The sequence below is a fragment of the Leptosomus discolor genome, chromosome 17, assembly GCF_034619465.1.
Source record: "Leptosomus discolor isolate bLepDis1 chromosome 17, bLepDis1.hap2, whole genome shotgun sequence".
In the NCBI taxonomy this organism is placed as follows: Eukaryota; Metazoa; Chordata; class Aves; order Leptosomiformes; family Leptosomidae; genus Leptosomus; species Leptosomus discolor.
The window spans coordinates 1,800,065-1,827,979 of record NC_141407.1 but is presented as its reverse complement, the minus strand read 5'-3'; the positions used below and the strand labels follow the sequence as shown (position 1 = coordinate 1,827,979).

The 27,915-nt window shown below is 58.2% G+C and overlaps 1 protein-coding gene across 1 annotated transcript in view; it reads right to left on the bottom strand.

The window, feature by feature from the left end:
• CHD6 (chromodomain helicase DNA binding protein 6) overlaps positions 1 to 25,514 on the bottom strand; it is a 49,597-nt gene extending 24,083 nt beyond the window's left edge. Inside the window, exons 1-19 of the mRNA XM_086474936.1 lie at positions 25,422 to 25,514; positions 22,416 to 23,110; positions 18,033 to 18,171; positions 17,301 to 17,450; positions 14,348 to 14,413; positions 13,814 to 13,872; positions 13,338 to 13,455; positions 11,799 to 11,885; positions 11,369 to 11,518; positions 10,943 to 11,064; positions 10,084 to 10,327; positions 9,453 to 9,629; positions 7,637 to 7,780; positions 6,592 to 6,847; positions 5,883 to 6,093; positions 5,184 to 5,379; positions 4,474 to 4,638; positions 3,934 to 4,113; positions 2,669 to 2,779 (exon numbers count right to left, since the gene is read on the bottom strand). Coding sequence (XP_086331062.1) covers positions 2,669 to 2,779; positions 3,934 to 4,113; positions 4,474 to 4,638; positions 5,184 to 5,379; positions 5,883 to 6,093; positions 6,592 to 6,847; positions 7,637 to 7,780; positions 9,453 to 9,629; positions 10,084 to 10,327; positions 10,943 to 11,064; positions 11,369 to 11,518; positions 11,799 to 11,885; positions 13,338 to 13,455; positions 13,814 to 13,872; positions 14,348 to 14,413; positions 17,301 to 17,450; positions 18,033 to 18,171; positions 22,416 to 23,110; positions 25,422 to 25,514 — 3,363 coding nt within the window. The remainder of the gene's footprint in view (positions 1 to 2,668; positions 2,780 to 3,933; positions 4,114 to 4,473; positions 4,639 to 5,183; positions 5,380 to 5,882; positions 6,094 to 6,591; positions 6,848 to 7,636; positions 7,781 to 9,452; positions 9,630 to 10,083; positions 10,328 to 10,942; positions 11,065 to 11,368; positions 11,519 to 11,798; positions 11,886 to 13,337; positions 13,456 to 13,813; positions 13,873 to 14,347; positions 14,414 to 17,300; positions 17,451 to 18,032; positions 18,172 to 22,415; positions 23,111 to 25,421) is intronic.
• Positions 25,515 to 27,915: the final 2,401 nt, after the last annotated feature.

Here is a 27,915-nt window from a genome sequence, read left to right as displayed (position 1 = left end):
GGAGCCCAGAGGAGAGGCCCAGGTTGCAGTCAGGCCCATGAGCTCAGCAGGGCCAGCGGAGAGATGGGAACCCATCCTACTCCCCGACAGGCAGAGTCACCAATCCTCCCAGCTCCATCTCAGCGCTCAGCTACAGATCTCCCTTCATGGGCAGAGCAGGCAGGGGCCAAGAACAAAGATGCTGCCCCCAGGAGATGGTCCCCAGAGGCACGTCCATGGCTCTGCTACCAGGCCAGAAGCCAAGCAACAGCTTTCTGGAGCTCCAGCTGCTGTATTTGCCCGTGGCCACTGCTGGGAAGAAACCAATTTGCCAGTGAGGGCAAGAGGCAAGACCCCGGGAGCATCCATTTAGAGCCTGCAACCCCTTCACGTGGGCAGGGTGACAGGCCTGCCAGATCCACTTGGCTGTGCTCCTCGTGGCCACCTCTGAAGGCAAGACAGCAGGGATGCGAATGCTGATGGAGGAAGGAGTGGCACAATCCACACCTGTCCCCACTTGCTCCATCAGGCCAGGAGAAGCCCTGGGCAGTTCCCTTCACCCCTATTCACATTCAGCTTTTAGAGAGGTTTGTTTCTAAAGCAATGCCTGCATATTGAGCTTGACCCCCACGGTCTTTGAACAAGCCCCCAGGCTCGGGTGAACATGGCTAGTTGGATATGGAAAATATCCAACAGGCAGCACAAGGGAGCATTTGACACTGTAGGAGCAGGGGGAAGTACCAGAGGAGCTGCCCAAGCCAGAGCTCCTTTTGCAACACCCCTTGCACTGTCAGGGCCAAACCCAGCTGGCCTGAATGACCTTGCTTGCACCCTCCTGCTCAGAGGAGATGAGAAGCTGAGCAAGAGGGAGCATTTGCAGAGACCAGGCAGGGCTGCGTCCATCCCCTGATGCAATGAGCCCCTGGCAGCCTCTTCCCCAGTCTGCCCTAAACACAACAGACACAGCTCTGAGACCCAAACCAGACCAAGCACCCACATACAGCGATGCTCTGACAAACCCAGTGCCACAGCCACAATACTCAACCTCTCTGCAACCTGCCTTCGTCTGGGAGCACAAATGAGGCAGGGAAGCAGCAAAGCACCTCACAGCCCTCACTGTACGGGCATATTCACCAGAAAGACACATTTCTTCCGCAAAGAGGTGCTGCCTTCCAGCCAGCAGCCACCGCCTGCTCCAGCCCAGCCAGTACACTGCTCCCACTACGGCACCGCAGCCCAGTGCTTGCTCAGTGAGGGCTCCCAGTTCCAGGGGTGTGCTCATATCCACGAAGCCAGTGAGAGGCTGGGACTTGAGGGTGCCAGTGTGCCTGACACAAGCCTCTTGAGCAGCAGTGTCTCAGCACTGTCATGCCACTGCAGCTCCTCAAAATCCTCCTGTGCTGCTGCTGGAACCCACACATTAAATGTTATGAATAAATCACAGCTGAGAAGCGTGGTCATTATGGTTATTATTTTGGCATTAAACAGGACCACGTGACACACAACTGATTCCAGGGACCTGCCTGCTCTGATGTTACCTGCTCCCCACCAGCCTCAGCTAATTGCAAGTCCACTTTGCTTCTAGGTCAGTAAATGGCTGGACTTGCTGCTGGGTTGAAGGCTCCCCGAACAGGCCCATGGGTGCTGCAGCCCTGCCAAGAGCCTGGAGGGCCAGCTGAGGAGAGGGAGCCTGGGCCAGCAGGCACAGTCACACGCAGCACAGCTTCCTCTGCCTGCTGCTGGGAGAGCTGGAGCCCCTGCCGAGCTTCACCACGACAAACACACCTCCTTAGCCATCGAGACCTGCGGTGCTGGCAGTCGGGGGGCTGCGGTGAAATGAAGGTGCCCAGCACCGTGAGCTCCAGGGCCCAAAGCGCTGGAGTATACAAACTCATGTCAGCTCGTCTGGCCTCCTCCAGAGCTGCCAGGCCAAGTGCTCCCCTCTGCCTGGGGTGCCAGGTCTCACATGGACTTGGGTTTGAGCTGAGGAATGGTAACACAGCTTCCCCCGAGCGTGGGAAGAGCCTTGCTCACCCCATCAATCCCCAGACACAGCAAGAGCTGGCACTTGGGCCCCTTTGTGTCCTGCCAGGGCACACCGCAGCTTGGCCCTGGTGTGCCTCAAGCTAATAAAGGTCTCTGGGCTTGGTGAGACAGCCAGGGAGCCAGGAGACCAGAGCTGGCACCTGGAGGGCAGCATGCGACCATCCCGGTACTGCTCCATGCTGGAGTCCCAGCCCCAGCTGGCCAGGCTGCCAGGACCCAACCTGGCTGGCAGCGGGAGGCACTCGTGTCTGCCTGTACTGTGGGAACGCTGGCACAGCTCCAGCTCACACACAGCAGTCATACCAGTCTGCTGGGTTCGCGGGCATGCCACTCTGCTGGCTGTTTCATCCTCTCCTCCCCTCACACGCTGCCAGCCCCAACTGCTGCCCCTTCATCAGGCTTGGGAGTGGCCGGGAGCACAGACTGAACATCCCAAAATATCAAACAGACGCAGTCCAACATGTGGCTAAAGTAATGGGTGCTTCAGAGAGCACTCACAGGTCAGTCTTCCCTTACAGTAATTCCTGATGTCTGACACCTATCCCTTCATGAGAACAGTGGAAGCACAGAGCTCCTGCCTGGAGACCATGCCACGCGGTGTCAGATCAGTTGTGGGGCACGCAGGCCACGAGCTGGATCCTACCTTTTCATTCTTGGCGTCTGTATCAAGCTCTGCTATCTTGGCCCACTTTTGCCAGAAGTTGGGGTCATCTAAGGAGATGTCAGTTCTGTTTCCTGATGCCACAAAGCTGGCCTGGGAGTGAAAGAAAAGGAGTAAGCAGGGTGCAACTCAGCATCCAGATGTGCCTTCCCCCATATAGAGATCCTAACACATCTGTCTGCAAAGCAGTCTCACTGCCATGGGGTGTTATACTCCATGCTGACACACACCAGGGGGCTCCGTGTTTGTTTAAGGGAGCCAAACCCCTCTCTTCTGCAATCCTGCCTGACCCGTTGGAAACGGAGCCTGGGCTGTGCCACCTGCAAGAGGAGGAATAGATGGCCCTTGGCGCCCCCAGTGGACACCAGCCATGAGTGTAGCACAGAGCTGGCTCCTTGGGCTCTCCTGCAAAGTTGTCAGGGCACCATGGCACAGCAGCACCCAGTTTTGGGCATTATGCAGCCAGCAGCTGGGTCCCACCACCACCCTGGGATCTCCCTGCAGAACCAGGTCCCAGAGCAGCACAAGAATGAGTCTGGAGACAGAGATGGGCTGTGCTGTGGGAGGGCTGTGCTGAAGGTACAACTCCTTCCCACACCACCGGCAGTCCAGGTCTCCACCTGCATTTCTGCTTGGCAAAGCACCCCGCTGGGGCAGCACTGGTGTCCAGAAGGGCAGGCGAGGTGACAGACTCCGGACCAAATTAGCTCAGCCCATGAGTAGAAGATCTGCCCAGCTCAGGACTGGATCTCATGCAGGCTTTAAACTCAAGGAGTGAGCTCTGAACTCATCCTCCCCTAGGAGAGGCCTGACCCTGCCCACAACAGCTCTGGCCATGGCCTGCTGCCACAGCCAGGAGTCCTCAGCCCACCAGAAGAGCAAACCCTCCACCCTAGTGCCCCGACAAGAGCAGCTCTGCATCTGTCCACACTGCTGGCCTAGTGACAGAGCACACCCTGGCACTGCCTGGCACCTGGAGAGCTGGCAAGCTGAACCCTCCTGGGCAACCTCACAACACCTACCCAGGCTGGTGGCCCCCTCCTCAATGCTCTGATGACTACCAGCGAGACAGAAGAAGGTCTCACTCCTGGGCACAGCGGGACAGGCAGGAGAGCCGGGCCTCCATGCAGACATGTCTCAATACACAGCCAAGAGGTCAGCCCACCACTACTGCCCTGCGTGCTCCCAGCAAGTCCCCTACCACCCCAGGGGGTGTCCCCCTTCCCTCCCAGTGGAGCACAGCACACCTTGGCAAAGGTGGAGCCCTTCCCCTCAGACTGGATCGTGATGGTCTGTGTCCTGCGCTGGAGGATCTGATCAATGTCTTCCTCACAGAACTTTGATCCTTCGTCCTCCTCGTCCATGAGAGCGCCGTAGGCACCCTTCCGCAGCAGGTCCTCCACCTCCATCTTTGAGAGCTGCTGAACCTGCCCAAAACATGAGGGAATCACCAGTCTGGCCAGCTGCCCTGGTCATTACACAGCAGGAGAAGGCTCTTCCCTTTGACCCAGGAGGGAGGGCAGAGAAGCCCCAAGCCAACCCAGACCTCCCACTGCACCAAAGATCACTTCAAAATGCTGCCTGAGGGACTGTCAGGAATTTCAGTTCATGTCACCCAGACACAGCAACACATCTGCCCCGTGGCAGTTCAGGCCAAACCGCAGCAATGCGAGTGTGCGGGCCTGCGCTCTTCCTCCCCAGCAGCCTGCTCTGACTTGGCAGTGACTTGCAGGGGAAGGAGGAGAGCTCTCCCACAGTGCCCAGCCCCACTCCGACAGCCAACCTACCCCGTTGGTGCTGCCTTTGCGGTTGATGTCCTGCAGCACGGCCTTATCCAGGCCCAGCTTCAGGCTGGCCTTGTCGAACATCTCCCGCTCGTAGGAGTTCCTGGTGATGAGGCGATAAACTTTCACCGCCTTGCTCTGCCCGATTCGGTGGCAGCGAGCTTGAGCCTGGGAGCGCAGAGAGCACAGCGTCAAGCACAGGGAGCTCAGCAGGATGGGGATGGCGTGGCTTGTGGCATCCTGCACCAGCACCCACCACTCACCCACGTGAGCCACAGGCAGCTCCCATCCACCAGAGCACCCTCACCTAGTGCCTGTGGCTGACAAGGCAGGGCTCTCCAGAGGGTGCTGGTTAGCACCAGGCCTTCAAGGCTGTGGAGCAGGAATTGGAGACTGCTGCACCCCTGGCCAAGGACACAGGGCCCAGGCTGGAGCCCTGGCTGGCTGCAGATGGGGGCACCCAACACTTCACCCCTTCCAACACCAGGTATGGTCAAAGTGTTGCCTGGTCTGTGGCCTACCTGTGCTTTTAGAGCCACACCATGACCTCCTCCATGACATGTCCCCTCTGTCTGCCCTCCTGCCAGCTCTCCCAGCATGGCACCCCACGCCCAGTACAACTGGGCGCTGCTGCCCGTCTCTCCCCAGCTGCACGAGTGACGGCAGCCATGCTGCAGGATCTCCCAGAAGCCTGGTCCGGCCCAGCCCGTTACCTGTAGGTCGTTCTGCGGGTTCCAGTCCGAGTCAAAGATGATGCAGGTGTCGGCAGCGGTCAGGTTGATGCCCAGCCCACCTGCCCGTGTGCACAGGAGAAAGACGAAGCGATCCGAGTCGGGCTTGCAGAAGCGGTCGATGGCAGCTTGGCGCAGGTTCCCGCGCACGCGCCCATCGATGCGCTCATAGGTGTACCTGCTCCAAGAGGGGAAATGGCCAGAGCAGGGTTACAGCAGGGCCTGAACTGCCTGTGGCTTAACAACCCCTTCTTGCTCCTTCCCCCGGGCTGTGGGCGGGCACGCAGGCAGACGGGACTTACCGGCAGGGCCTGTGCACAGGCGGAGGCTCAGGCCCCGTCAGCCTGTGGGCACTGTGGTTGTGCCCAAAAGTCATTCCTCTTATGATGGCAAAATCACCACGACCCCACTCACAGTGCATGGATATGGGGCTCATGGGAACCAGGACCAAGGGCCTATTTCCATTTGGTCACTTCTAGCACTAGCCCTGCGCAATGCAGAATGGACAGGTCAGAACTGCCCAGCTTTGGGTCTTTGCAGCCACCAGCAGTAGCCTGCAACTCAGACCCTTTGGTACGTGGGCACGGAATGGCCAAATCCCCACTGTTTCCCTTCTGTATCTACAGTGCAGGATGGAGGTGATGTGGAGGAGCTGTGGGGACTGCTGAAGCCTGTACTAACCGCCTTTGAATGAGATAGTCTTCCAGGATGTCGAGGCAGCGCACCATCTGGGAGAAGATGAGCACCTTGTGCCCACCAGCAATCAGCTTGGGAAGCAGCTTATCAATGAGCACCAGCTTGCCGGCCGCCTGGATCATCGCCTGCAGCTGGAAGTCTGGTGCCTCTGGGCTGTGTGTTTTACGAAAGTCTTCCAGGATCTTCTCCTCCGCCCCTGCCAGGTGAGAAGGGATGTGAGCTCTTGGTGAAGCTGGCAGTGCAGCTGTCCCCAGACTCCTGTCCAGAGCAACAGCAAGCCACCACATGAGGAACTGAACCCATGCAGTCAATCAGGTCTAAGGAAGTTGGCTAGAGACCTCCAGAAGCCCCTCCACTCCTGTGACTCTACTCCTTCTTCAGGGCTTGCACCAGCTCTTGGCAGAACAAGTCAGGCTGGGATATTGGAGAGGGTCCCACACCAAAACACTCCCAAACATAGCAAGCCTCACAAGACCCTGAGGTGCCCACCAGCAAGCAGCACTTGCAGGGAGCTGGGCTGCCTGTGAGGGCAATAAAGTAGATCACTGCATCCTGTGCTGGGCCCGGATGCACCACCATACCAGCACGAGGGCCTCAGCTGGCCCCCAAGCTGGGTGAGCTCTGCAGGTAGTGACCAGTAAATGTTGCAGTGATATCTGTCCCCCCGCCTCAGCCTCCTGCGCACAGCCCTCACCATTGATGAGATACGGGTGATTGCAGCACTTCCGCAGCTCCATCATGGTGTTGATGAGGTTGGGCATATTGTGCTGGTTGGCACCCTTGGAGAGGAAGGAGAAGTTCTTCTCCAGGATGGCCCGGTAGTATTTCTTCTGGATATTGGTCAGCTCCACCTCAATGATGGTCTCCTGCTTGGGTGCCAGATTCTTCTCTACATCATCCTTCAGCCGCCGCAGCATCATGGGCTTCAGGATGGACTGCAGCTTCTTCACCTACCAGAGCAAGCGCAGAGATTCACTGCCCTCCCTGCATGGCAAGCACAGGGTGACAACAGCGGAGGGGCCTCCAACGCTACAGCCTCCCCAGGCTGGAAACCCACTACAAATGTCCCTGAAGCAGCTGCTCTACTGACAGCCGGGACAACTTAAGGGTCTGGCTTCCTTGTGGCAGGCATGTGAGTGCCAGCCCTGCGCCATGAACTCCACACGCCTCTGCTGCTGGCAGCCTTGGGTAAATGTGTCTGCTGCAGGAGAGCTGAGAGCTTTGATAGAAGCTGAGACAATGGTTGCTCATGTGCCTGCGCCTGCTGCCTCAGAATGGCGACCTTTGTGAAAACTCTGCTTAAGCCAGCCATCCAAACGGCAGCACGACAGCCCAGGGGACTGAGCTGCTTTCCATGACCCAAGCACAAGTGGAACTTGGGAGGATGGCTCCCCAGGGGAACCTGGCAAGGGCAACTGACACACGGACTTACTGATCTCCTCGCTCCCCTACACTCCTGTTGGACTCAGGCTCAGATGAGGTGGGAAAGTTGGGTAAACTGGGCTGCCGAGGCACGCCAGGGACAGCGGGGAGCTAGGCAGGGAGCAGACCACTGTGTTGGCACAGGCTGCTCTCCTCTCTCCAAAGCAGCGTTGGGGGCTCTGTCACAACTTTGCACCTCCCAGCATGAGGAGTCCTATTCAATTCCATGAAGCACATGTCCGAGTGTGTGCCTGGCTTGATGACCATATGTCCCAGTGGCCTGTGCTAACAGTCACCAGCGTCACTCTCCTAGGTACCTGCTCCTCTGTCTTCAGGTCTCCAAACTCCTCCAGGAAGGCTGTCTCTGAGGGGAACTGCTGTGGCTCCAGGAAATTCAGGAGGCTGAAGAGCTCCTCCACCGAGTTCTGCAGGGGTGTCCCTGTCAGCAGCACCTTGTGCTCCTGGATATACACAGAAAACAGGTTGAGGGCTCAGACCCACTGGCTGGGTCCAAGGGGTCCCAAGAGTGCAAGGCTCCTTGTCTTCCAGCCTCAAGGGCGTTCTGGATGGCCTGGGGGCACACACACTCCCTGAAAGGCTCCCCTGGCCACGGTGCCAGCCCTGACCCAGACACTGCCACGCAACACTGTCTTGTGGCTCCCAGGACACTCCCCTGGACGTGTCCCCGTCCAGCTCTGTGCAGCAACAACAGCCAAAACCGAGAATCCCACACTAACCTCAGGCTTCAGCCCTGCCCTGGCACAAGACTCTCAGACAGCCCTGTGCTGGCACCAGACAGGGACACTGACAGGAGCTCAAGCCTCGTGCACCTGGGGGCAGGATGTCCCTCTTCAGGGCCTGGGCAGAACAAGAGGGAACACGTCCCAGAGCCATGTGATACTGAGGGGCATCAGGGACCTACTGCTAGGGCCAGCGTGAGCAGGATGCACCAAAATCAGCGGGGGCATGTACTGACTGTGTCAGGTGTGCAACTGGGAATGAAGAGGAGCTTTTATCAGCGGTTCACCATGTAGGTACATGCACAAAAGGAGACAGGGGTCCAGACAACCCTCCAAGACCTGGGGGCGTGAGGAGGGGATGACCCCTCAAGGAGAACACACATCCTTCCTGAGCTGACACCATGGGCTCCGGCTTCAGGCACCGCCAGGTGCTGCCTCCTGGGGCACACCAGCTGCTCTGTTCCAGCAGTGCCAGAGACTTGGGCACCTGCTCACTGCTCAGGCTAATCCTCCTGCCCAACCTAACACAGGGAATGTCCCCAAGAGTCACCAGCTTTGAAAGAAGGGCAACTGTAAGGTGGGAGGCTCCCACAGGACTAGTACAAAGGAAGGTGATGGTTACGAAGGGGGACCAGCAGCAATACTGCTTTTCTGCAGGCTGCTCACAACCCAGCACGGACCTGCACAGGACACAAGGTCATGGGGAAGCAGCAGGGTCTTTGGGAACTGGACGCATAAGACTAACAACTTTTGGAGGCCTGGCCCAGCTACAGGTGAGTGTGAAGGAAGCTGGGTAGGGCTGGGAGTTCCAATAGGCCTGATGGCCCTCAGTGCAGCAAACAGCAGCACTGCTTTTCCCAGGGCTGGAAAGGAGCTGGACATCCAAATTCACTTCTCAGAGCAGCTCATTGATCCCTTTTTCACCACACACAGTCTTGCACCCCCATCCCTGGCATGGACTGGTCCCACAGTAAGAAACCAGCTTGAATACTGCAGCCCTTCTCACTGCAGGGTACAAGGCACACCATGGCCAGAGGATGCTGTGCATGGCTGGCCAGCAACGGCCTCCGTGTGCTGCAGAGCAGCCTAAGCTGGGCTGCAAGGCCAGGCAGTGCTCTGCCAGTGGGGGGACTTGGCCTGCTGTGGGTTAGTATTTCCCTTCGGCAAAAAGGAGCTCGTGATGGCAGCAGGGCACCAGTGCCCCATCCATCAAAGGGCCCCCTGTCACTGGCACTCCTCCAGTGACCTGATGGGTCCTGGATGGTTTTCACTCTGACAGGGAGCTCTCAGGCCTGGCACTGGGCCTGAGCAGCTGGCAGTGCCACCTGACTGCTAGGCACGGCCATCTTTGGCCCACCCTGCTTTCACATGAACCTGGGCAGGACGTGCTCACCAGGGCCATGAGCTTCAGCCCCTCCAGGAGTTTGCAGTTCCTGTTCTTCAGGCGATGTGCCTCGTCGATGACCACGCAGCGCCACTGGATCTTCTTCAGCTCCGGGCAGTCGGCAAGGATCATCTCAAAGGTGGTGATAACCACCTGGAACTTGAAGATCCCAGGGAGAGGGTTACCCTAGGGAGACATAAACCATTTACAGCGCTTGGCTCCTGCAGGGTGGCGGGACACTGTCAGACATCCTATCAACATAGCAGTGTGAGCTTCTGGCTCCTAGCTGGGGTTTCCCCAGATTCATCTCTCCCAAGCAACGGGCAGATTCCTGCAAGCCTCCTCACTGGCTGCGGGCTGCGTCCCTCCAAACCAGACACTGCTTCAGGGCAGACAAACAGGCCTGGACAAGAGCTTCAGCTGGGGCTCTGCTGCACTTTCCCCTTTCTGCATGGGTTGGGCCTGTTCTTCACTCGCACACAGTGCACCCTGAGACCATGCCAGCCAGCAAAGGGGTCTTAAAAGATCACCTTTCCCTCTCCAGATGAAATATAAGCTCCACATGCAGCTCAGTGCTTCCCCATGTAAAGGAAGCCAGGGCTGGGGAATGCATGCTGGGAGTGTTGTGTGTGTCAATCACCTGTGTGTCCCTGTACACCATCTCGTACTGCTGGATCATCTGCCGGCTGATCTGGCTGCCGTGGTACACGATGGCATTCATCTCCGTCCAGGTGCGGAACTCCCTCTCCCAGTTGGTGATGGTGGAGAGAGGTGCAATGATGAGGAAGGGGCCATGGATGCCCATCAGGAATATTTCTGAGAGGAAGGTGATTGACTGGATTGTCTTCCCCAGCCCCATCTCATCAGCCAGGATGCAGTTCTTCCTGCAGAGATGGACAGGGGCAGGTGAATGGGGCTCTCAGGGGGCAGGAACCACCCTGTTGTCAACTCCTCGATGGGATGTCAGGCACATCACCTCCACCCACACCTCTCTGACACAGCATGGAGGGGGTGGGGACATTGGTACAGTGTTCCAAACTGGTCTAGGTAAGCCAGACCATCCAACTTCTCGCAAGATGATGGACTCAAAGTTAGTATGAAAGATGTGGTCCTTTGGGTGTGCTCTAACCAGGGAAAGATGCATGTGATGGCCTGCTGCAGCTGCGAACATGCATATGCCTGCACTCCTGCCACAGGAATGGGTCACCAGTAGCCTGGCCAATACCAAAAATCAGGTCTATCTTAGACCACAGCTAAGCCCTACTATCTCCAAGACACATCAGCATTTACCAGGAAGAAACATTCCTAAAGCCTCAGTTGCAAAGCTAAAACAAACACAATTTCTCTGGCAGCTGCCTGCCAGCTCCAGCACTCAAAGGTCTCAGTGCTCCTCCGCCAGCTCTGCTCCCTCAGCTCTGCTACTCCTGTGACTGTACACACCAGGGCCCCACAGTCAGCAGGAGTCCTTGTGGGAGCACAGGGCTCCAGCCCCTCCTCACCTGTTATACCAGTTAAAGAGCAGCCAGTTCATTCCCTCCAGCTGATACTCCCGCAGCTGGTTGCTGTTCTTATACTCCCGGGACTTCTCCAGTTTCTGCCAGGACTCAGATGCTGGCCGCTCCTAGGAGAAGAGAGCAGGAGCAAGGTCCATGGCGAGGAACAAGCTAATGCTTAGCAAGGCCAGATCCTGCTTCTGGGGCTGCGCATCAGGACAACACTTCAGAACAGTCATGACAGCTGATTGACAGCAAGGTCTTGGTCTCCAGATCCCACCCTCGGATCCCGCTAACTAACCCATCTGGAGGGGAGCATATGGGGCTTACACTGCAGCAGGAGGGACAAGAAGGTCAGCACTGCTGGACCTTGGCAAGACACAGACAGTCCCTGCCTGCCCAGGGCAGTGAGCTGCCAGCCGGGTACGTTACCTCTGGGTACGTTACCATGTGCTTGATTTCTGGAGGGATTTGGAGGGCTTCAAACTCTTTAATCTTCCCTGGGTCGACATCCTCCTCCAGCTCCCAGGTGCTCTCCTCATAGGGCAGCGAGCACCACTTCACCAGGTAGTGAGTCACCTCCTGCAGTGGGGAGAGACAGGCTCAGAGACAGCGCGAGGCTCACGGCTGCTCAGCCCCAGCGTGCGGGCACAGACTGCGACGGGGAGCGAGTCACAGGGACGGAGAGCAGCCTCCATTTACCCCAGTGCCAAGGGGTCCCGGGGGACAGGGCTCAGGCCGCACAAGGCTGGGGAGGCCTCAGGGGGCTCAGAGGTGACATGCGAAGCATGTCTGGGTGTGGGCCTCCTGCCAAGCCTCCCGCCCTCCCTCCATGGGGCAAGCAAACGATGCAGCCACCCACCTCCCCGGTGTCAGGGTCCTTCGTGTGAGCCACCTCCAGAATTCGATCTACCTCCACGTAGTCCGGGTTGAACAAATCCTCATCAGGCTGCAACAGCAATGAGTAAAATGAGAGGTAAGTTCAAGGTGATTCCAGGGTTAAACAGATGGCAGGCACGAGTAAACAGCTGCGGGGCATCTGTCCCCAGGACGCTGCTAGCTGTGCGAAGCACACCAAGTGCCCTGGCTGCAGGTACAGACATCTGTCTCTGGGCAGGGAGGACGCAAGAGCCCTGCAGAAAGCAAAGCTCTTGCTTTAGAGCAGCCGCGGGCTCCGTGCTGCCCTTGCTGGGAGGCAGGAACGTCCTCTCCAGCCCATCTGGCCCGAAGGTATAAAGCCCTGAGCTGTACGCTCCAGCTTACAGGCAGCATCCAGAGCTGTGACTGCCACAGCACAGCGCCACACAGAGCACCTGACAAACTCCACTCCTCCGCAAGGGATGACACCTTGTTCTCTCTCTGCCACTTTCCCCACCTTCAGCTCAGCAGTCACCAGCAGCAACCGCTCATGAGGCAAGGGCTCATCCTCCTGCCAGGAACACCTGGGGAGGAGTGGGCTTTAGACTAGAGCAGTCCTTGGAGAGACACATTGTCTAAGGCTTGGGAAGGAGGAAAACCAGGCATCTATGTTCACAGCTCCCCCAGTCCTAGTTAGTCACAGGAAAGAACGTTTGCTCCTTGCTAAATTGTTAGTGGTACAGTGCGTTCCAACACATGCTTTTTCTTTGCATCCTGGGAAAGACCCCAAACAGAGTCAGGAGTGAGAAATTTGACACACACCCCCAGCCTTCAACTCCATCCATGGAGAAATTTTCATAGCCTACTGGCCTGATTTACACTTTTAAGGGGCAGTTTGAGGAGATCCAATAACTATCTCTGCAGCAGCAAGAGGAATTATAGAACACCTTTCATATTAACCAAGATTAATCTGCTTATAGAGCAGAGCAGGCAGGAGCTGCCCTAAGCCCAACTATTTATAGCTCACTCTCTCCCATAGCATCTCTGCTCCACCATGAAAGCACCTCCAGCACTTCACGCTGCCCTCCCTCCCACTGAGCAATGCTTCCAGGACTGGCAGTGCCTGGCAAGTGACATTTGTCACCCTGCCCATAACTCTGCCAGCGACACCACAGGTGTTCAGGGCACTGCCGTGGCCCCTTGGCTCCAGCATCCCCACCCGCTCACCTGCTTCTACCAGCCTGGTAGCTCAAGGTGCCAGGCTGCTGCCTGGGCACTGCCACGGTGTCAGCGAGCGGGCACAGGCAGAGCTCTGGGCAGCACCCAGGGATCACAGAGCTACGGTAGAGCTCAGGCAGGGCAGGCACAGCTGCACAGTGAGCCCTGCCTGCCCACTCCCAGCCCTGAATTTTGGCCCTGGAGCTGGTCTCGCCTGGGCAGGGAGGTGCCAGAGGCAGCGCTCAGCTCTCGGCCTGCTCAGCCACTGCACCGGGCCAAGGTGTGCCAGGGTTGGGCACAGCTGCTTGCCACGCTCAGCTCTCACCTCTGTAAAAATATGCTTCATCTGTGCCTGCTTGTTCCGAAAGCGCTTTATCTTCTGGGAGATCCTGGGGTCCTTCTCCAGCTCCTCCAGAGTCGCCCATTTACAGTGGAGGTAGGAGCTGCAGAGGAAAAATTAATCAACAAAACATGACCAAAGAGGCCTCTGGGCCTGATCCCATCCACCATGCAGACCAGCAGGGATCTCCCAGCAACCCAGAGAACACCCAGCCTATGCCTCCCCCTGCGAAACCCCAAACTGGAGGGAGCTGGGGCCCAGGTCCAGGCCAAGACTGAGCACTGTGGCTGCAGCGGCTTTCCTGCTTCCCACTGCTGGGGCTGGCTCTGGAGGACAGGGGCAGCAAGACAGGGATGCTGGGGCTGCAGCTGGGTATGGGACAGAGGTTGGAGCACACAGTCCTCGCTTCTGCATGCACAGGGCCCGCTGCCATGGCACAGTGTGCCCAACACCACACGTACAAGTTCCTGTACTTGACGTAGAACTCCTCCATCTCAAACGCCAGGCCTCCGGGATGAGCCTGAAACCAAGGAAAGGAGAGTCAGCAACAGTCAGAGCCTGTGCAGAAACTGGGGGCCATCCTCAGCAGCCTGGGTGCAGACAGGCGGCCCCTGCCTGGCCACAGGCCTCAGGCAGGCCAAGTCCCACAGACGGCGAGGACGGCCAGGCACTCGATGTGCTGCCTGCTCCAGAGGCTCAGTGGCCCTGGGGAACGTAGTGTGAGACCACCCAGGAACACAGGGGACTCAGCCCGGGCCTGACTTCTTTCCAGAGGCTTTCTGGTGCCCAAGGCAGCAGAGGCGCCACATTGATCCCCAACCCAGAAAGATGCGAGTCCAGGCATACTCCAGCAGCACCCTGCGAAGAGGAGTGCAAGGAATGGCACGGCAGCATCCACTGCTGCTACATCTCATGTCCCTGCTGTACATCGCAGCCAGGTCCCATCTCTCTTCTGCCCAAGGACCTCCAGCCCCACTGACATCTTTGCCACTCACCTCCTTCTGCACCATCCTGGAGGCAAGGATCTTCTCAATGATATTGGCATCATCCTCAGGAGGCTCCTGGGGATAGGAGAGCAGAGCGCTGTTTTCCCAGCTTATCGCGTGGCTTGGCCTCTGGCACTCCCCCAGCAGAGAATGGCTGCTCGCTCCTCTCCCAGCGCACCGGCCAGGCAGGCAGAGCTGGCTCACCGGGAGCCGGGAGAGCTGCACTTGGGGAACCCTGGCTGGCTGCGAGCGTGCAGGTGCTGCCAGCCCAGCTAGGCTCGCCCTCTGCCTGTGCTCCCCAGGCCAGCAAGGCCACAGCGCTGTTGTGATTAGCTGTGTGGGCCCTTCCAGCTAGACCAGGACAGCCAGAGAGGGTGGCAAGTCTCCCAGAAAAGAAGAGGGAGCTTGGGTGCTTCTGCCCCAAGACTCAAGGAAGGAAATCTGCCAAAAGGTGCGCATCTGCTCCCAGCCACTGTCCATGCCAGATCCCTGACTTGCCTTGGCATTTATACAACCCTGTAGTGCTGGATGGACCCAAGGGCCCCAGCAGAGCAGGGAGCAGGGCTGTGGGGCACTGTCACAGGCATCCTCTGTTGCTGCTGCCTGCCCATGGACACAGGACACAGGCAACAGCACCTCAGCCCCACCACTGTCCATGCAGCTCTCCCCGGCAGGCTTGAAGTGCTGCCTCCTTCCCCCCGCAGGCTTTGACCGTACCGTGAGGAAATCACCCCACGAGGCCGCAGAGACCTTCCGCTGGCCACCCATGGTCTCACACCCCACACCCTCACGAGCTTTGCTGGAGGTGGCCCTAACACTGTCCTACTTCCAGCTCCAAGACAGCAGGCACAGGGCAAGTGGGGAGGTCAAGGCTCCCCCAGCTGCATACTGTGGCAGAACCAGACCCACCAAACGCCAAGGGACAAGAGTGCTGGGCTTGTGCCTGTCTGCACTAAAGCAGGAGAGGCATGGAAGGATTAAGGGGCGAGGACAGACAGCAAAATGTGGAGCTTGCTTGAGCATTAGAAACATCAGTTCTGCCCTGGTATGGCAGCAGGAGGAAGAGCAGAAAGGAGGCGGACTCTGTTCATCCCCTTCAGACAGAGGCAGTCTGGTCCAAGGCAAAGCAGCCCTGAGATGTCCCTTTGCAGACCAGAAAGATTCCTCCAAGAAAGGCACGTGGCAGGCTGGGGAGGGACAGACAGTGAGGGCATCCCACACCACTCACTCAAAAGGGTCTGTGAAAGCCAAGGTGGCGCCCAGGACTGCAGCAACCCCTCCACGCCCCAGCCCTCAGCTGACCTGCTGCCTCAGCCCCCACCCTGTGGTGTGGGGCAGGATGCTGGGCCCAGCACCACAACACAGCGAGCAGGGTAACAGCAGCTCTGTCTGGGCCCCTCAGCTGCAGTCCTGTGGCCCAGAGGGGTTTTCTGCCCTGTTTGGGGAGCTCTGCCCCCTGCCAGGGTAACACGGCTGAGGGGAGCACGCAGAGATGCTTCCGCTGCAGCCACCGTGCAGTGCCCACTTCTACATGCCCGGGCACCCACCTTGGCGCTGCTGCGCTCCAGCTTCACCCTGGCCACACAGGGTGTGTGTGAACACAGCTAGGGGTACAGGGTTCCCATCGCAACCACCTCCAGTGCCCTGTGGCTGGGAGGTCCCACGCTGACCCACAGCCCAGCCAGCTTACACAGGTCCATGGCTCATCACTGGCAGCCTGCGGGCTGCTGGAGGAGCCCTGCACCGCCCTAGAGAGCTGCTGAGGAATGTGGCCAGGATGCAGGGGGAAAGCTGCAAGTCCAGGCCATGGGGAGAGCAGCCCTGAGGCCTCAGCACTCCCACCTTGCCCAGTCCTGACCCGGGGAGCAGCCACGGCCCGGCCTGGCCGAGCCTGCTGGCAGGAGTCCAGAGCAGCCACTCAGCAGAGAGCCTTGCTGCCATCAGACACCAGTCTTAATAATTCATCTGGAGCAGGACAAATTGAAGTGGAAGTCCAGGACTAAGAGGAGAGCAGGGTGGCAGCATAGACATATGCCAAAGGCAACACATTCCCACCTGCTGTTCTGAAAATCTCACTTGGAGAGATCCCTGCCAGGAGCCCAGCTGGGACACAGCCGGCGAAGCAGCTGAAGCAGCACCGGCAGCACCTCCCCGGGGTGTGCAGCAGCCCTCTGGGCTAGGCAGGGAGCATCAGGCCAGGTCTTATTTCCTGGCTTAACAACAGAGCTGTCTAATACCCGCAACAAAGCCTTGTGAAGAGGGGACTAGAGAGGGAGACAGGAACACTATGAAAACAATTGGTGACCATTATTAATATCTGGCAGCTTTGTCAGCAACCAGAGAGAGGGAATGAGCTGCAAGATCCAGCACACAGACCAGCAGGAAGGAGCTGCCAGCACCCACCAGGAGCCAGCGCTGAACCAGTGGGCAGAGGAGGCAGGGCGGCGACGCTCAAACTGTAGTGGCTCTGGCTGGTCCCTAATATGCTGCCCGGCAGATCAGCTTGGCTGACAACTGTCAGGCTGGGCATCACCACCCTCCAAGGCACTGATGGAGAGCAGCAATGTGGGCAGAAAACAAATGACCTGGCACCTACAAAGCCCTCAGCTGGGAGAGCCAAAATAATAGACTGACTTCATGGACAGGGGCTAAAGAGTCAGGAGACAAAGGTGGGCATGGGCAGTCGGTGGGCCATGCAGTCAGGGACATGTCCAGCTACATGACATATTCCAGAGGCCTTAATCTCCAAGCAGGAGGGGGACAGTTGGACCTGCACACCTCTTGCTCATCCCTTTGTGCACTCACAGTCCCTGCAAAGCCAGCCTGCACCCTCCCAGACAGGCACACTCACCCCATCCTTGTGCTGGGATCCCTCACTTCCTCAAACCTTGCCACTGACACCCTTGGGACACCCTGTGGGAGGCAGAAGGCCCTGTCACCCCAGTCCCACATCCAGCCCTACCTCTGCCTGCCATGCCAGAGTAGAGGCGGAGAGTGCAGAGGTTCGCCCAGCTCCCAGCACTGCTATTGTCTCGCCGTCATCATCCACCACCTTGAAATCCAGGTCCTCGTTGTACTTTCTCCTCTTCACTTGCCGTCCCGAGCGGCGTTTCTGTGTATGGGATGAAAAAGTCAGTCATGGGGCATGAGATGGGCAGACCAAGTACCTCCTCCTTGCTTGAGCAGAGGAGAGAAAGCCCCAGGACTGCCTGATCTCCAGCCTAACCCCTGCCCCAGTGGCATGGAGGTGGTGGGAAAAACAGGCAGCCCTTGGAGGTAAACCCATCACTGCGGTGCTGAGGTCTCCATCAATGCCTGACCCCCACAGGCCCATCAGCTCCCGAGATGTGAAGCAGAGGAGGCCCATGGACACACACGCAGTTCCCCAGCCCCGCAGGGCCAACCTGCCTCCCCGTGCTGTGCCAGGAAAGGGAAGCTGCCAGGAGCCATGGAGGAGAGGGAAACTCAAGGCTGAGGGACATGTAGCGCCCAGGGTAGCAGCGTGCACGCAACCCAGGGCCACCAGCTGACTTTAGGCAGCGTGGAGACCCTGGGTCCCCTGCAGGACTGGGTTTTACCAGCCACACTGCTGAAAGTGCCCTCTGATCGCTGCTGCCTGGGGCCCAGCTCTTCTCCCACTCAGATGCAGCCAGGATTTCCCTCACTGGCAGCCAGCTGAGGGCTTCAGACCTACCTGGCTGTCAGCTGACTCTGCAGACTCCTCTGGGCTCTGCACGGATGGGCTCAGGACATCCTGATCCAAATCCAAACTGTCCACTGGTATCTCATTTTTCCTCTTCCCTTTCTTCTTCTTCTCCACAGGGGTGTCCTTGCTGCCAAGACAGACTGACAGTTAGATCTTGTCCCAGGGATCCCGGGAAGGGCCAGCAGGCACCCACACAGGGCTCTCCTCCCACTGGATCACCTAGAGGCACCTCATGGCTCCTGAGGCCTCCCCTAGCATTGGCAATCCGCAGTCAGTGATGCTCATTAATCACCATCAAGTGTTTCTCCATCCAATTCAAGTACATGGGGATGAAAGGGTCCACCTGTCCTGTCCTGGTGTGGGGCAGAAAGGGGCTGGGGGCTCCCACCAGCCAGGGGAACAGCCCCACAGGGGCTGTAGGAGATGCGGTTCAGCTTATGGTCAGCTCTCACCGCTCCTTTGGCATGGGGAGCCTGGATATATGAGGTCAAGATGCTCTGGATAGTGGCTCAGGCATCACAATGAGCTGGGAGGAACCAGGCCACCCTCTCCCCTCCAAGCAGGATGATCCCTTCCTCAGACCATGGAGTCTCCACAGTGAAGGCAGATTCTGCACCAGAGCGCAGCAGCCTCTGTCCCAGCTGGGGGACCGAGACAGGGATCTATGTCCAGTGCAGGCATGAGGAGGATCTCCCCACTGCCAACCCCAGCAGGCTGGGGCAACGAGGTGCTTGCTCCGAGCAGAGCACTTCCAAACACGTCCTGCACCAACAAATGTCAGGAATACAGTTCAGCAACACCAGACGCAACATGTGTCCTGGCACCCTGGAGACAAACATTCTAGCCCAGTCTGAGAAGCACCAGCCATCCTGCAGGCCACCTCCCAGGTGTGCCACAGAGCCCTGCCAGACCCTGGTAAACCTTTACACCAGCGTTGAGGAAGAAGCTACTCCAGCTTGTGGTTTGTCTTCCCTGAGCCACAGCACTGAGGCCCCTCCCAAGACGGCAGCTGAGCAGACGCTGGCCTGTGCCTTCAGCAGAGGGAGTTAAGCCCCATGATCGCCACTAACACGGGGAGGACGCAAGCCCCAAACTCCCAGCAGTGCAATGGTCCACCACGTCGGTAACCACCGCCTCCGAGGGCCTGCGAGCAGGCTCTGTCCCACCAGGCAACTGGCCTCCATGCTCAAGTCAGGAGGAGATTTGGGCCCTGCTCCTGGTGAATCCCACCACCTTCCTGCAAACATAGAACGTGTGAAGACACAGCCCAGCCCCATGACACACTCCTGGGGCCAGGGCCACCCAGCGTCCTGTTGCACCCAGCACCCACTACAACTTGCCTGCCCAAGGGAACATGCCCAGGAAGCACCACAGCAAGAAACAACTCCCAATGTTCCCTTCCATCCTCACCCTCTGCAAGGAATGCTGTTAAGGGAAAGATTTCAAAGAGATGCTGCCTGTCCCTGGGCTAAGCAACACCCCCTTCTCACTCATGGCCCCACCATCCATCCCCTCCACATCCCAGACCTGCACAGCGGCAGAGGAACTGTTCGTTTCAAAGCTGTGTTGAGGTTTTACCCCCATTTCACGAGAAAAATCACTGCTTGCCTGGGACCAGCAAAACCCAAGCAGTTAAAAATCTGCTGTTCAGGCCACAAATGCCCTGGCTGTGCACCCATGCTTCAGTCAGAGGCCCTGAAAATGCACTGCGAGCACTGCTTCCACCCAAGCAATAATTCCCAAGATATTGATTTGTAAGTCACAATTAACAACTGCTTCATTCATGAACCAGTACTTGGCTATGATTAGAAATAATTTAGAAGAAATTATGCCACCATTATCTGCCACTTAGAGGACTCGCAGCAATCATTTCATCTGCACAGAGTGCTTACTCTGCCTGCCGCTTGCCTCTCCCTCCCCATGCTGCCAGTGTTCCCCAGCCCACCTCCCTGTCTCTGTCCCAGGCAGTGGGCACAGGGGGACACACAGTCCTGTCCCCTTGACACCTATGGGTGCCTCCACCCTCCTGTGGGTGGGTTTGCTGGTGGCTGACCCAGAGACTGAGGCAACAGACCAAGAAGAGTCTCAAAGAGGGCTGTGGAGAGGGGGAAGCTGCAAGAAGGACCCACAGGCTGGACTTTCCAAGCAGCAGGGGTGGACCTAGGTCCTCCTGGAAGGTGCAGGTGAGTGGGAGGAAGCACCATGGGCTCAGGCTCCACTGGCACAGGGCATCAGGAAAGCACAGAGCTTTGTGGTACTCCCAGACTCCCACACATGGTTTCTTCTGGTTGCATGATCTGTTATATGAGAATGTGGAGTTATATTAATTGGTCTTTTTTGCATGAAGTGACCTCTTCACCAGGGCTCCATAGGCTGGGACCCTGCACACCAAGCAGACCCCTCTTCAGCCCCCCTCCTGGTACCTCCAGACCCTGCCATGCCTTTGCAGGAGGCACCAGGATCTCCAGCTCTGTAGCTACCACAGTCCCCATGTCTAGTGGGGTGACTGGCCCACCAGCTATCCATGGCAGCTCACACTGGCACGGACTACTTTTAGTGCCCTGTGAAGGCACTGCTGGCAGCCAAGGGACCTGCCAGGGTGGCAACAAAATCCCTGGAAAAGAGCCATGAGTGCCTCCAGGAGCCCAAGCCTCCATGGTCGGCTCTTCCCCAGGTTTCCCCTGCTTTGGTCTGGTCCCAAAGGTCCCACTGCAAGGGTGGACCTCTGTGAACTGCCCATATGGCAGTTTCTTACTGGCTGAGCAGAGCTGTGGTTAGGAAAAGCTGCTGGCTGCATCCTTCATCCCAGGATCCTCCTCTGTGCCCAATGCTGCCTTTACATGGGCTTCACCCTTCCCTTCCTTGCCTGCAGCCCCTCCCCTCTCCACCTCCAGCCCCTCTGCTGCAGCCCTCCTTGGGGCCTTGAGGAGCCCTTCCCTCACCCTCCCAGCACCGTCTGCTCGATCTGTCCGTCCCCGTCTCCTCTGGCTCACTGAGCCACCATGACATGGGGGCTTGGCTTCCTGGTGTGCAGAGCTCCAGGCTCAAGGAAGACCAGAAGTGACAGTGCTGCACAGCTCAGTGACCCATTGGGGACCCAGCACCCAGCTCTCACCCTGCTGAGCTCCCCGCCAGCTTTACAGCCCCACAGCTTCTTCTGTTCACCACCAGGCCACATCAATGGCACTAATGGCCGCCCTGGTGTTGGCTCCACAGCCCTGGCCTTGCCAGGATCCGGCTGTCAGTGAGCTCTGAAGGAGCGGGGCTGTGGAAGAGCCAGGGCTCTGTCCTCACCCCGCACATGTGTCCTGTGGGTAGCCACAGCGGGGGGAGGTGGGCAGATCCCACAGACCCTGGGACGCCCACTCTGGTGCCTGTTTCCAGGATAGTCCCCTTGAGAAGCTCTACCAAACTGGTGTTTTCTAACAAAGAAAGGTTTTGCTGAAAAATCTGCAGCTGGCTCCTGTACTGATCCCGTTTACAGTAGAAACATATTCATCCTATGGATTATTTACGGTACACAAGGAGGGCCCAGCTCCACTCAATAAGCCTGCTTTGTACAGGACTCTCCAAAAACACTTATTCTCGCCAGTCCACAACAGTAAACCAAAGGACGCTGGTGCTGTTGAGACCTGCTCTGCTATCTGCACACATTCCCAATTAAAAAGAAACCAGAGCTTCTGGCCAATGAGCCTGTTAATTAAAAGGATGAGGAAGTACTGGAGGCAGTGGCATCGGTCTGTCCAGCACAAGGAAGTCCTCAGGCTTCCCCCCCGCTGCTGACCTTGGCTGCTAGCACAGCTCCACAGCTGCAAGGCAGGGACAGGTCCTGCCGCCCAGAAGAGGGAGAGGAGATGGCATGTGCTCCACCATCCTCCCAAACCTGAGCCAAGGGAAGCCAGCTGCCAGCCCTGGGCATGCAGGGGCCCCTCACCTGCACAGACAGACCAGGCTCAGGTTCGTCTCACTCGCATGCCCTCTGCCCAGGCCTCGAAACAGGTATGACTGGCCTTCTGCCACACAGCCCCTTGCTGTCCTGGTGAGACATCTCCCTAAGGTCCCTCTGCCCCTCAGGACACTCGGCACAAAGGCCAGGCCAAGGCCAGGCCAAAGAGAGGCCAAGTCTCTTTGGTCCTCTTCTGGACCTGGGGTCTCCCAGGGCCTCATCCCCAAAAGGGCACCCGCCTGTCCTGTCTCTGCGTGGCTGCAGAGAGCACATCCTGGCCTCTTGACTGGCACATCCACCCTTCAGCATGAGGACCCTGCACACCTGCAACGTGGTGGCCCAGCGCGGCTCTCTCTGCCAAAGCTCCTGCAAGCCCACAGCCCTGTCCACACCAGACACAGAGACAAGGTCACACCACCACCCACCTGCTCTTCTTGGGTCTTGCTCTGGGGGCAGGCTCAGAGCCGCTCTTCTTGTCTTTAGGCTCCTTGGGGGCTTTGGGTTCCCGAGGTTTCCGGGGCTTCTTGGCCACCTCCCTCTGCTTGGGCTCCTTCGGCTTCTTGGGCTCCTTAGCCTTTTTAGGCTCTTTTGGTTCTTTAGGCTCTCTCCTCCTCTTTGGTTTCACCTCCACAGCTGCTTTTTCTCCCCCTTCCTGCTCTCCCAGATCCTTTTTCTTCCGTTTCTTCTTCACTCCTGTGCCCCCGCCCCCACTGTCCTGCATCCCGTTCTGGGTGCTCGTCCGCTTCTGGGGAGCCCTGTCGAGCTCCTCCTCTGGGCACTGGCACTGGCTGCCTGTGTCCGTGTCCGTCACCGTCACCTGGTGGGGCACCTCGTCCTGCTCCTCGCTGCTGGCAAAGGGGTCCTGCGCCTTGCACTCCCAGGCATCCGACATTGGGGAGCGGCTCAGCGCTTTCAAGCTTGGCGGCTGCAGAGAGAACAGAAAGGCGGCGTGTGAAGCAAATGCCATGTTCAGGAACAGCAGGCGCTCCAGGGGGAACTGCTGCCCCAGCAAGGCTCTAACCACCCGGGAGCACCGCGAGCAATGTCCCCTGACATGGGGGCTACGGCTAACGGCCACCACATGCAGACGCAGCTCAAAGCGGGGGCCCCCCTTCCCTGCCTGAAAGAAGCTGACAGGTTAAAGAGGCCTTCCAGTTCCCCACCAGCCCACGCAGGTCTAGAGTGGAGGTGGCCAGCCCCTCCGCTGTGCCCCCAGCCTCTGCTGAGACCCAGAGCAGCCCACATGCACAGGCCACCTCCTGCCCATTGCCCAGAGACAGACATTGTCCCAGCAAGGCAAAGTGAGGGAATTAAGGATGCCTTGCAGCCTCTGGCAACAAGAAGCAGGCCCCCAGGTCCACTGAGGGCAGAGCTTGGGGCAGAAGAGTGGGGTTAGACCAGCACCCTTCCCAGGAGCTGCTGGGCACCGGGGCTCCCTCCAGCCCAAGAAAGCGGAGCTGCTCTTCCTGCTCTGGCGCTTCCTTCACTTCCTGCGAACTTCCCAGTACTGAGTACTGACAGGAATTCAGCTGCCTCCCCAGCATGCTCCGCAGCTCCGGGCCCACCCGGAACACAGCATGAAAAGGCCCAGCTCTGCTCAAGCAGCAGCAGGAGTGTCTGCGATAAGGAGCCCAGGCTTGTGAGCAGCAACCCCAGCTCCTTGAGAGCAGCCCGGGCTGGTGGGACTGGCGGGGGACAGCCCGAGGAAGGGAGCTGTGGGTGACCATTTGTAATGGGGACCAGAAACAGCCTTTGCAGCAGCTACCAGAGAGGGAGAGAGCAAGGCATGCACCAAGGGCTGGGCAGAAGCATAGCTGTGTGCAGCAAGGATGGGCAAAGTAACACGTTGGCCTCTGCTTCAGCTGCTCTGCCAGTTCGTTCCCATCCCCAGCGCCCCAGCACAGGCAGCGCTTGGCCCTGCCTGCACACTCACCCAGCCCACTGCACCCTCTCCTCCCTGCCTGTGATCAGGGGGCCACTGGAGAACGGCTGGGGCCAGTGCCAGCACCGACCATCCCATCCCCTGTGGTACTGCCGAGAGCCCGCTGTTGCTGGGCACTCGAGCAGGTCTCTGCCGCTGCCCCAGCAGCACAGGCACTCTGAGCTGCGCCTCCGCCCTGCAGCGGGAGAGCAAACCCACAGCCTTCGCAGGAGGTGGCAAACTTTTCCCTCACAACCACCCAATTAACTCCTCCTTTTAAAGCACAGCTCAGCCACGACCAGAGGGAAGCTGCGGCCATTCCTGGCCTGGCTCACTGCCGTGGGGCTGGCAGATCAGCACCAGACCAAGCGCAGCAGCATGACTGGGGCTGCAAAGCTGGTCCTGCAGACAGGTGTTTGTCCCACGAGACAAGGCACGGGGCTGGGCCCCTGCCAGGCCTGTCCCGCCAGCCTGGACGTGGCACCTCCTTGAAGCGAAGCTGTGGGGTGGCTGGTGAGTGGCCCGGGAGGCGCCAGGCAGCCTCATGCCTCTGGGGACAGTGGCAGGGCTCATCCCAGCACCCTGCACCCACGGCTGCCCCAGGCCAGGGGTGCTGGTTCCTTCACAAGCCATTTCCCTAGTGCTGAGGTGCCAGTGCCTCCAGCAGCAACATCCTGGCCCCACGGACCCCCAGCACCATCCGGCTCTTCGGATACCCCAGAGCTGTGGGAGAGAATGTAAATATTTACATCGTATGGGCTGAGGACTGGAGCCTGTTCAGGCTGGTCTAGGTGCAGGGCACTCCGCACACTCGGATTTCTGATTTGGATTAGATGGAAGCATTAAATAAAGCAGGCTGTAAAGGGGAAAAGACCCCCGATGCCCCTGCAGCCACCTGTGAGTGGAGCTGCCAGCACGTCTGGCATCAGCCTGGCTGGCTGCACCAGCATCTCTGCCCACACACGGCCACCTCCAGTGCTCTGCCCTGGCCCTTGCTGCCAGTCTGCTCCAGCAACGTAGGATGGGGGAGAGCAGCCGTCCCATCACATGGACAAGCCATCTAAGTGCACCCAAGCAATTAAGGGGAACCTATTCTGGGCCAGGAGGAAATCAGCACTACAAGATGCTGTCTCTGAGCTCACCGGCTGAACAACTGGATCCATCCCAGCCTTTGCACTCCTCAGATCTTGCAAGCTGGGGATCAGCTGAACAATTTACTGGATTAGCTACAAAGCTCACAGACCCCCAAGAGCCTGGATCTCCTTCTGCTTCTGTGCTGAACAGCAGCCAAGTGCAGATACCAGACTGAAAGCAAATCTTCAGCATCCTTGCACAGCAGGAGGGTGAACTACTCCTTCCCAGCCACAGTTTGTAGCCCTGAGTCTCACAAGCAGCTGCCCACATCCAGGCAGACCACCCAAGGAGAAATAGGTCTGGATACAGCAATTCCAGTGCCGTCCAAGAGCAGGCGATGTCACCTGCCCTGCTGGAGAAGTGTTCCCCAGCTCACCCGCAGGACTGGATCAGGACTGGGCTGGGAGTGGTGTTGAGCGTCTGGAGCAGCTCTGTCCCTGACAACCTGTGCCTGGGGAAACTGAGCCATGACGGCCAGGCATGGGGACGTGGGTCCCCGTCATTGTGTGCATGAGCAATTCCCAGCAATCCAGCGTGGAGCAGGGAGTGCCAAAAGCAGCTCATGACTTCCACCGCCGCAGACCAGCCAAGTGGTCCAAAGCTCCCTGCTATCCCATCTGCTGTCTGCATCTGCGGCTCCAACCCAGGCTATGGAGCCCAGGCACGTCCCACTCGCCATTGGCATGTCCACTGCCCGCAAGGAGCCTCAGGCCCCACCGCATGAGACAGGCTGATAAAGCTGTCAGGAGAACAGGCCTCAAACCGTGACCTACTTCGTGGGGTCTGCTTCGTGCTTGTGTTGTGCTCCTTAGGCAAATGGGAAATGGCATTTCAGTGGGTGACCCCGCACGCTCCCAGATCCAGCAGTACCAGCATTTTGCCATGGGATGCCCTGTGGACATCAGACATCACAGCCTGCTGTGTCCAAGCACTGCTGGTACCAGTTAGCAGCGCTTGCCTCCAGCTGGAGCAGCCAGAAGCTTCTGGTGCAGGCCCTGCCATGAAAGGGCCATCAAACACCAGCCTGTGGGACTGAGGAGCTCGTGGCCAGGGCCTGCACAGGCAGCAGAAGCACAGAGGGGCAGGGAAACCAGGCTCCTCTGCACCGAATGCAGGCAAGGTACTGCCAGCCCCAGAAACCCTTCTGCACCCACGGCTGCTTGGTTTGTCTTGAGGGGAAAAGGCTCCATGTCAAGCTCCTCCCCAGGTGTAAGAAATCGGGCAAGGAGGGCAAGAGACCAGCATGGCTGAGTTGAGACCTGCTGGTCAAACTAAAGGGCTGGAAGGAAAGGCACAGGCAGTGGCAGCAGGGACAGGTATCCTGGGAAGAGTACAGGAATGTTGCCCGGTTGTGTAGGGATGTGGTCAGGAAGGCCAAGGCATGGCCGAAGCTGAACCTGGTGAGGGATGCAAAGAAAAACAAGAAGGGCTTCTACAGGTATGTCAACCAGAAAAGGAAGGTCAGAGAAAGTGTACCCCGCCGATGAGCAGCAATGGTGAACTAGTAACAACAGACAAGGAGAAGGCTGAGGTTCTCAACAACTTTTTTGCCTCAGTTTTCACTGGCAACCTCTCTCCTCACAGCTCTCAAGTTAATGGCCCATAAGATGGTGACCAGGGAGACAAAGTCCCTCCCACTGTAAGTGAAGACAAGGTTTGTGACCACCTGAGGAACCTGAACATACACAAGTCCATGGGACCTGATGAGATGCATCCCAGAGTCCTGAGGGAATTGGCTGATGAAGTTGCCAAGACACTCTCCACGATATTCGAAAAGTCACGGCAGTCAGGTGAAGTCCCTGGTGACTGGAGAAAGGGAAACATTATGCCCATTTTGCCAAAGGGTAGAAAGGAGGACCCTGGAAACTACCAACCTGTCAGCCTCCCCTCTGTGCCTGGGAAGATCATGGAACAGACCCTCCTAGAAGTTGTGCTAAGGCCCGTGGAGGACAGGGAGATGATTCAAGACAGCCAGCGTGGCTTTACTAAGGGCAAGTCCTGCCTGACCAATGTAGTGGCTTTCTACAATGGAGCGACTGCATCAGTGGACAAGGGAAGAGCTACGGGTGTCGTCTGTCTGGACTTCTGCGAGGCCTTTGACATGGTCCCCCACAACATCCTTCTCTCTCAGTTGGACAGACAGGGGTTCAACACGTGGACTGTTCAGTGGATAAGGAATTGGCTGGATGGATGCATCCAGAGAGTGGTCAATGGCTCAATGTCCAGACGGAAAACAGTGACAAATGGTGTCCCTCAGGGGTCTGTACTGGGACCAGTGTTGTTTAATATCTTCATCAATGATACTGACAGTGGCATTGAGTGCACCCTCAGCAAGTTCACTGATGACACCGAGCTGGGTGGTGCAGTCGATATGCCAGAGGGACAGGAGGCCATCCAGAGGGACCTGGACAGGCTGGAGAGGTGGGCCCAGGTGAACCTCATGAGGTTCAACAAGGCCAAGGGCAGGGTCCTGCACCTGGGCTGGGGCAACTGCTGGTATCAATACAGGCTAGGAGAAGACAGGCTAGAGAGGAGCCCTGTGGAAAAAGACTTGGGGGTGCTGGTGGATGAGAAGCTGGACATGAGGCACCAGTGCGCAACTGCAGCCCAGAAGGCCAATCGCACCCTGGGCTGCATCAAAAGCAGTGTGGCCAGGAGATCAAGAAGAGATTCTGCCCCTCTACTCCACCCTGGTGAGACCTCACCTGGAGTACTGCGTCTAGCTCTGGAGCCCCCAACACAAGCAGGACGTGGATCTGTTGGAGCATGTCCAGAGGAGGGCTACGACGATGATCAGAGGGCTGGAGCACCTCTCCTATGAAGACAGGCTGAGAGAGTTGGGGTTGTTCAGCCTGGAGAAGAGAAGGCTC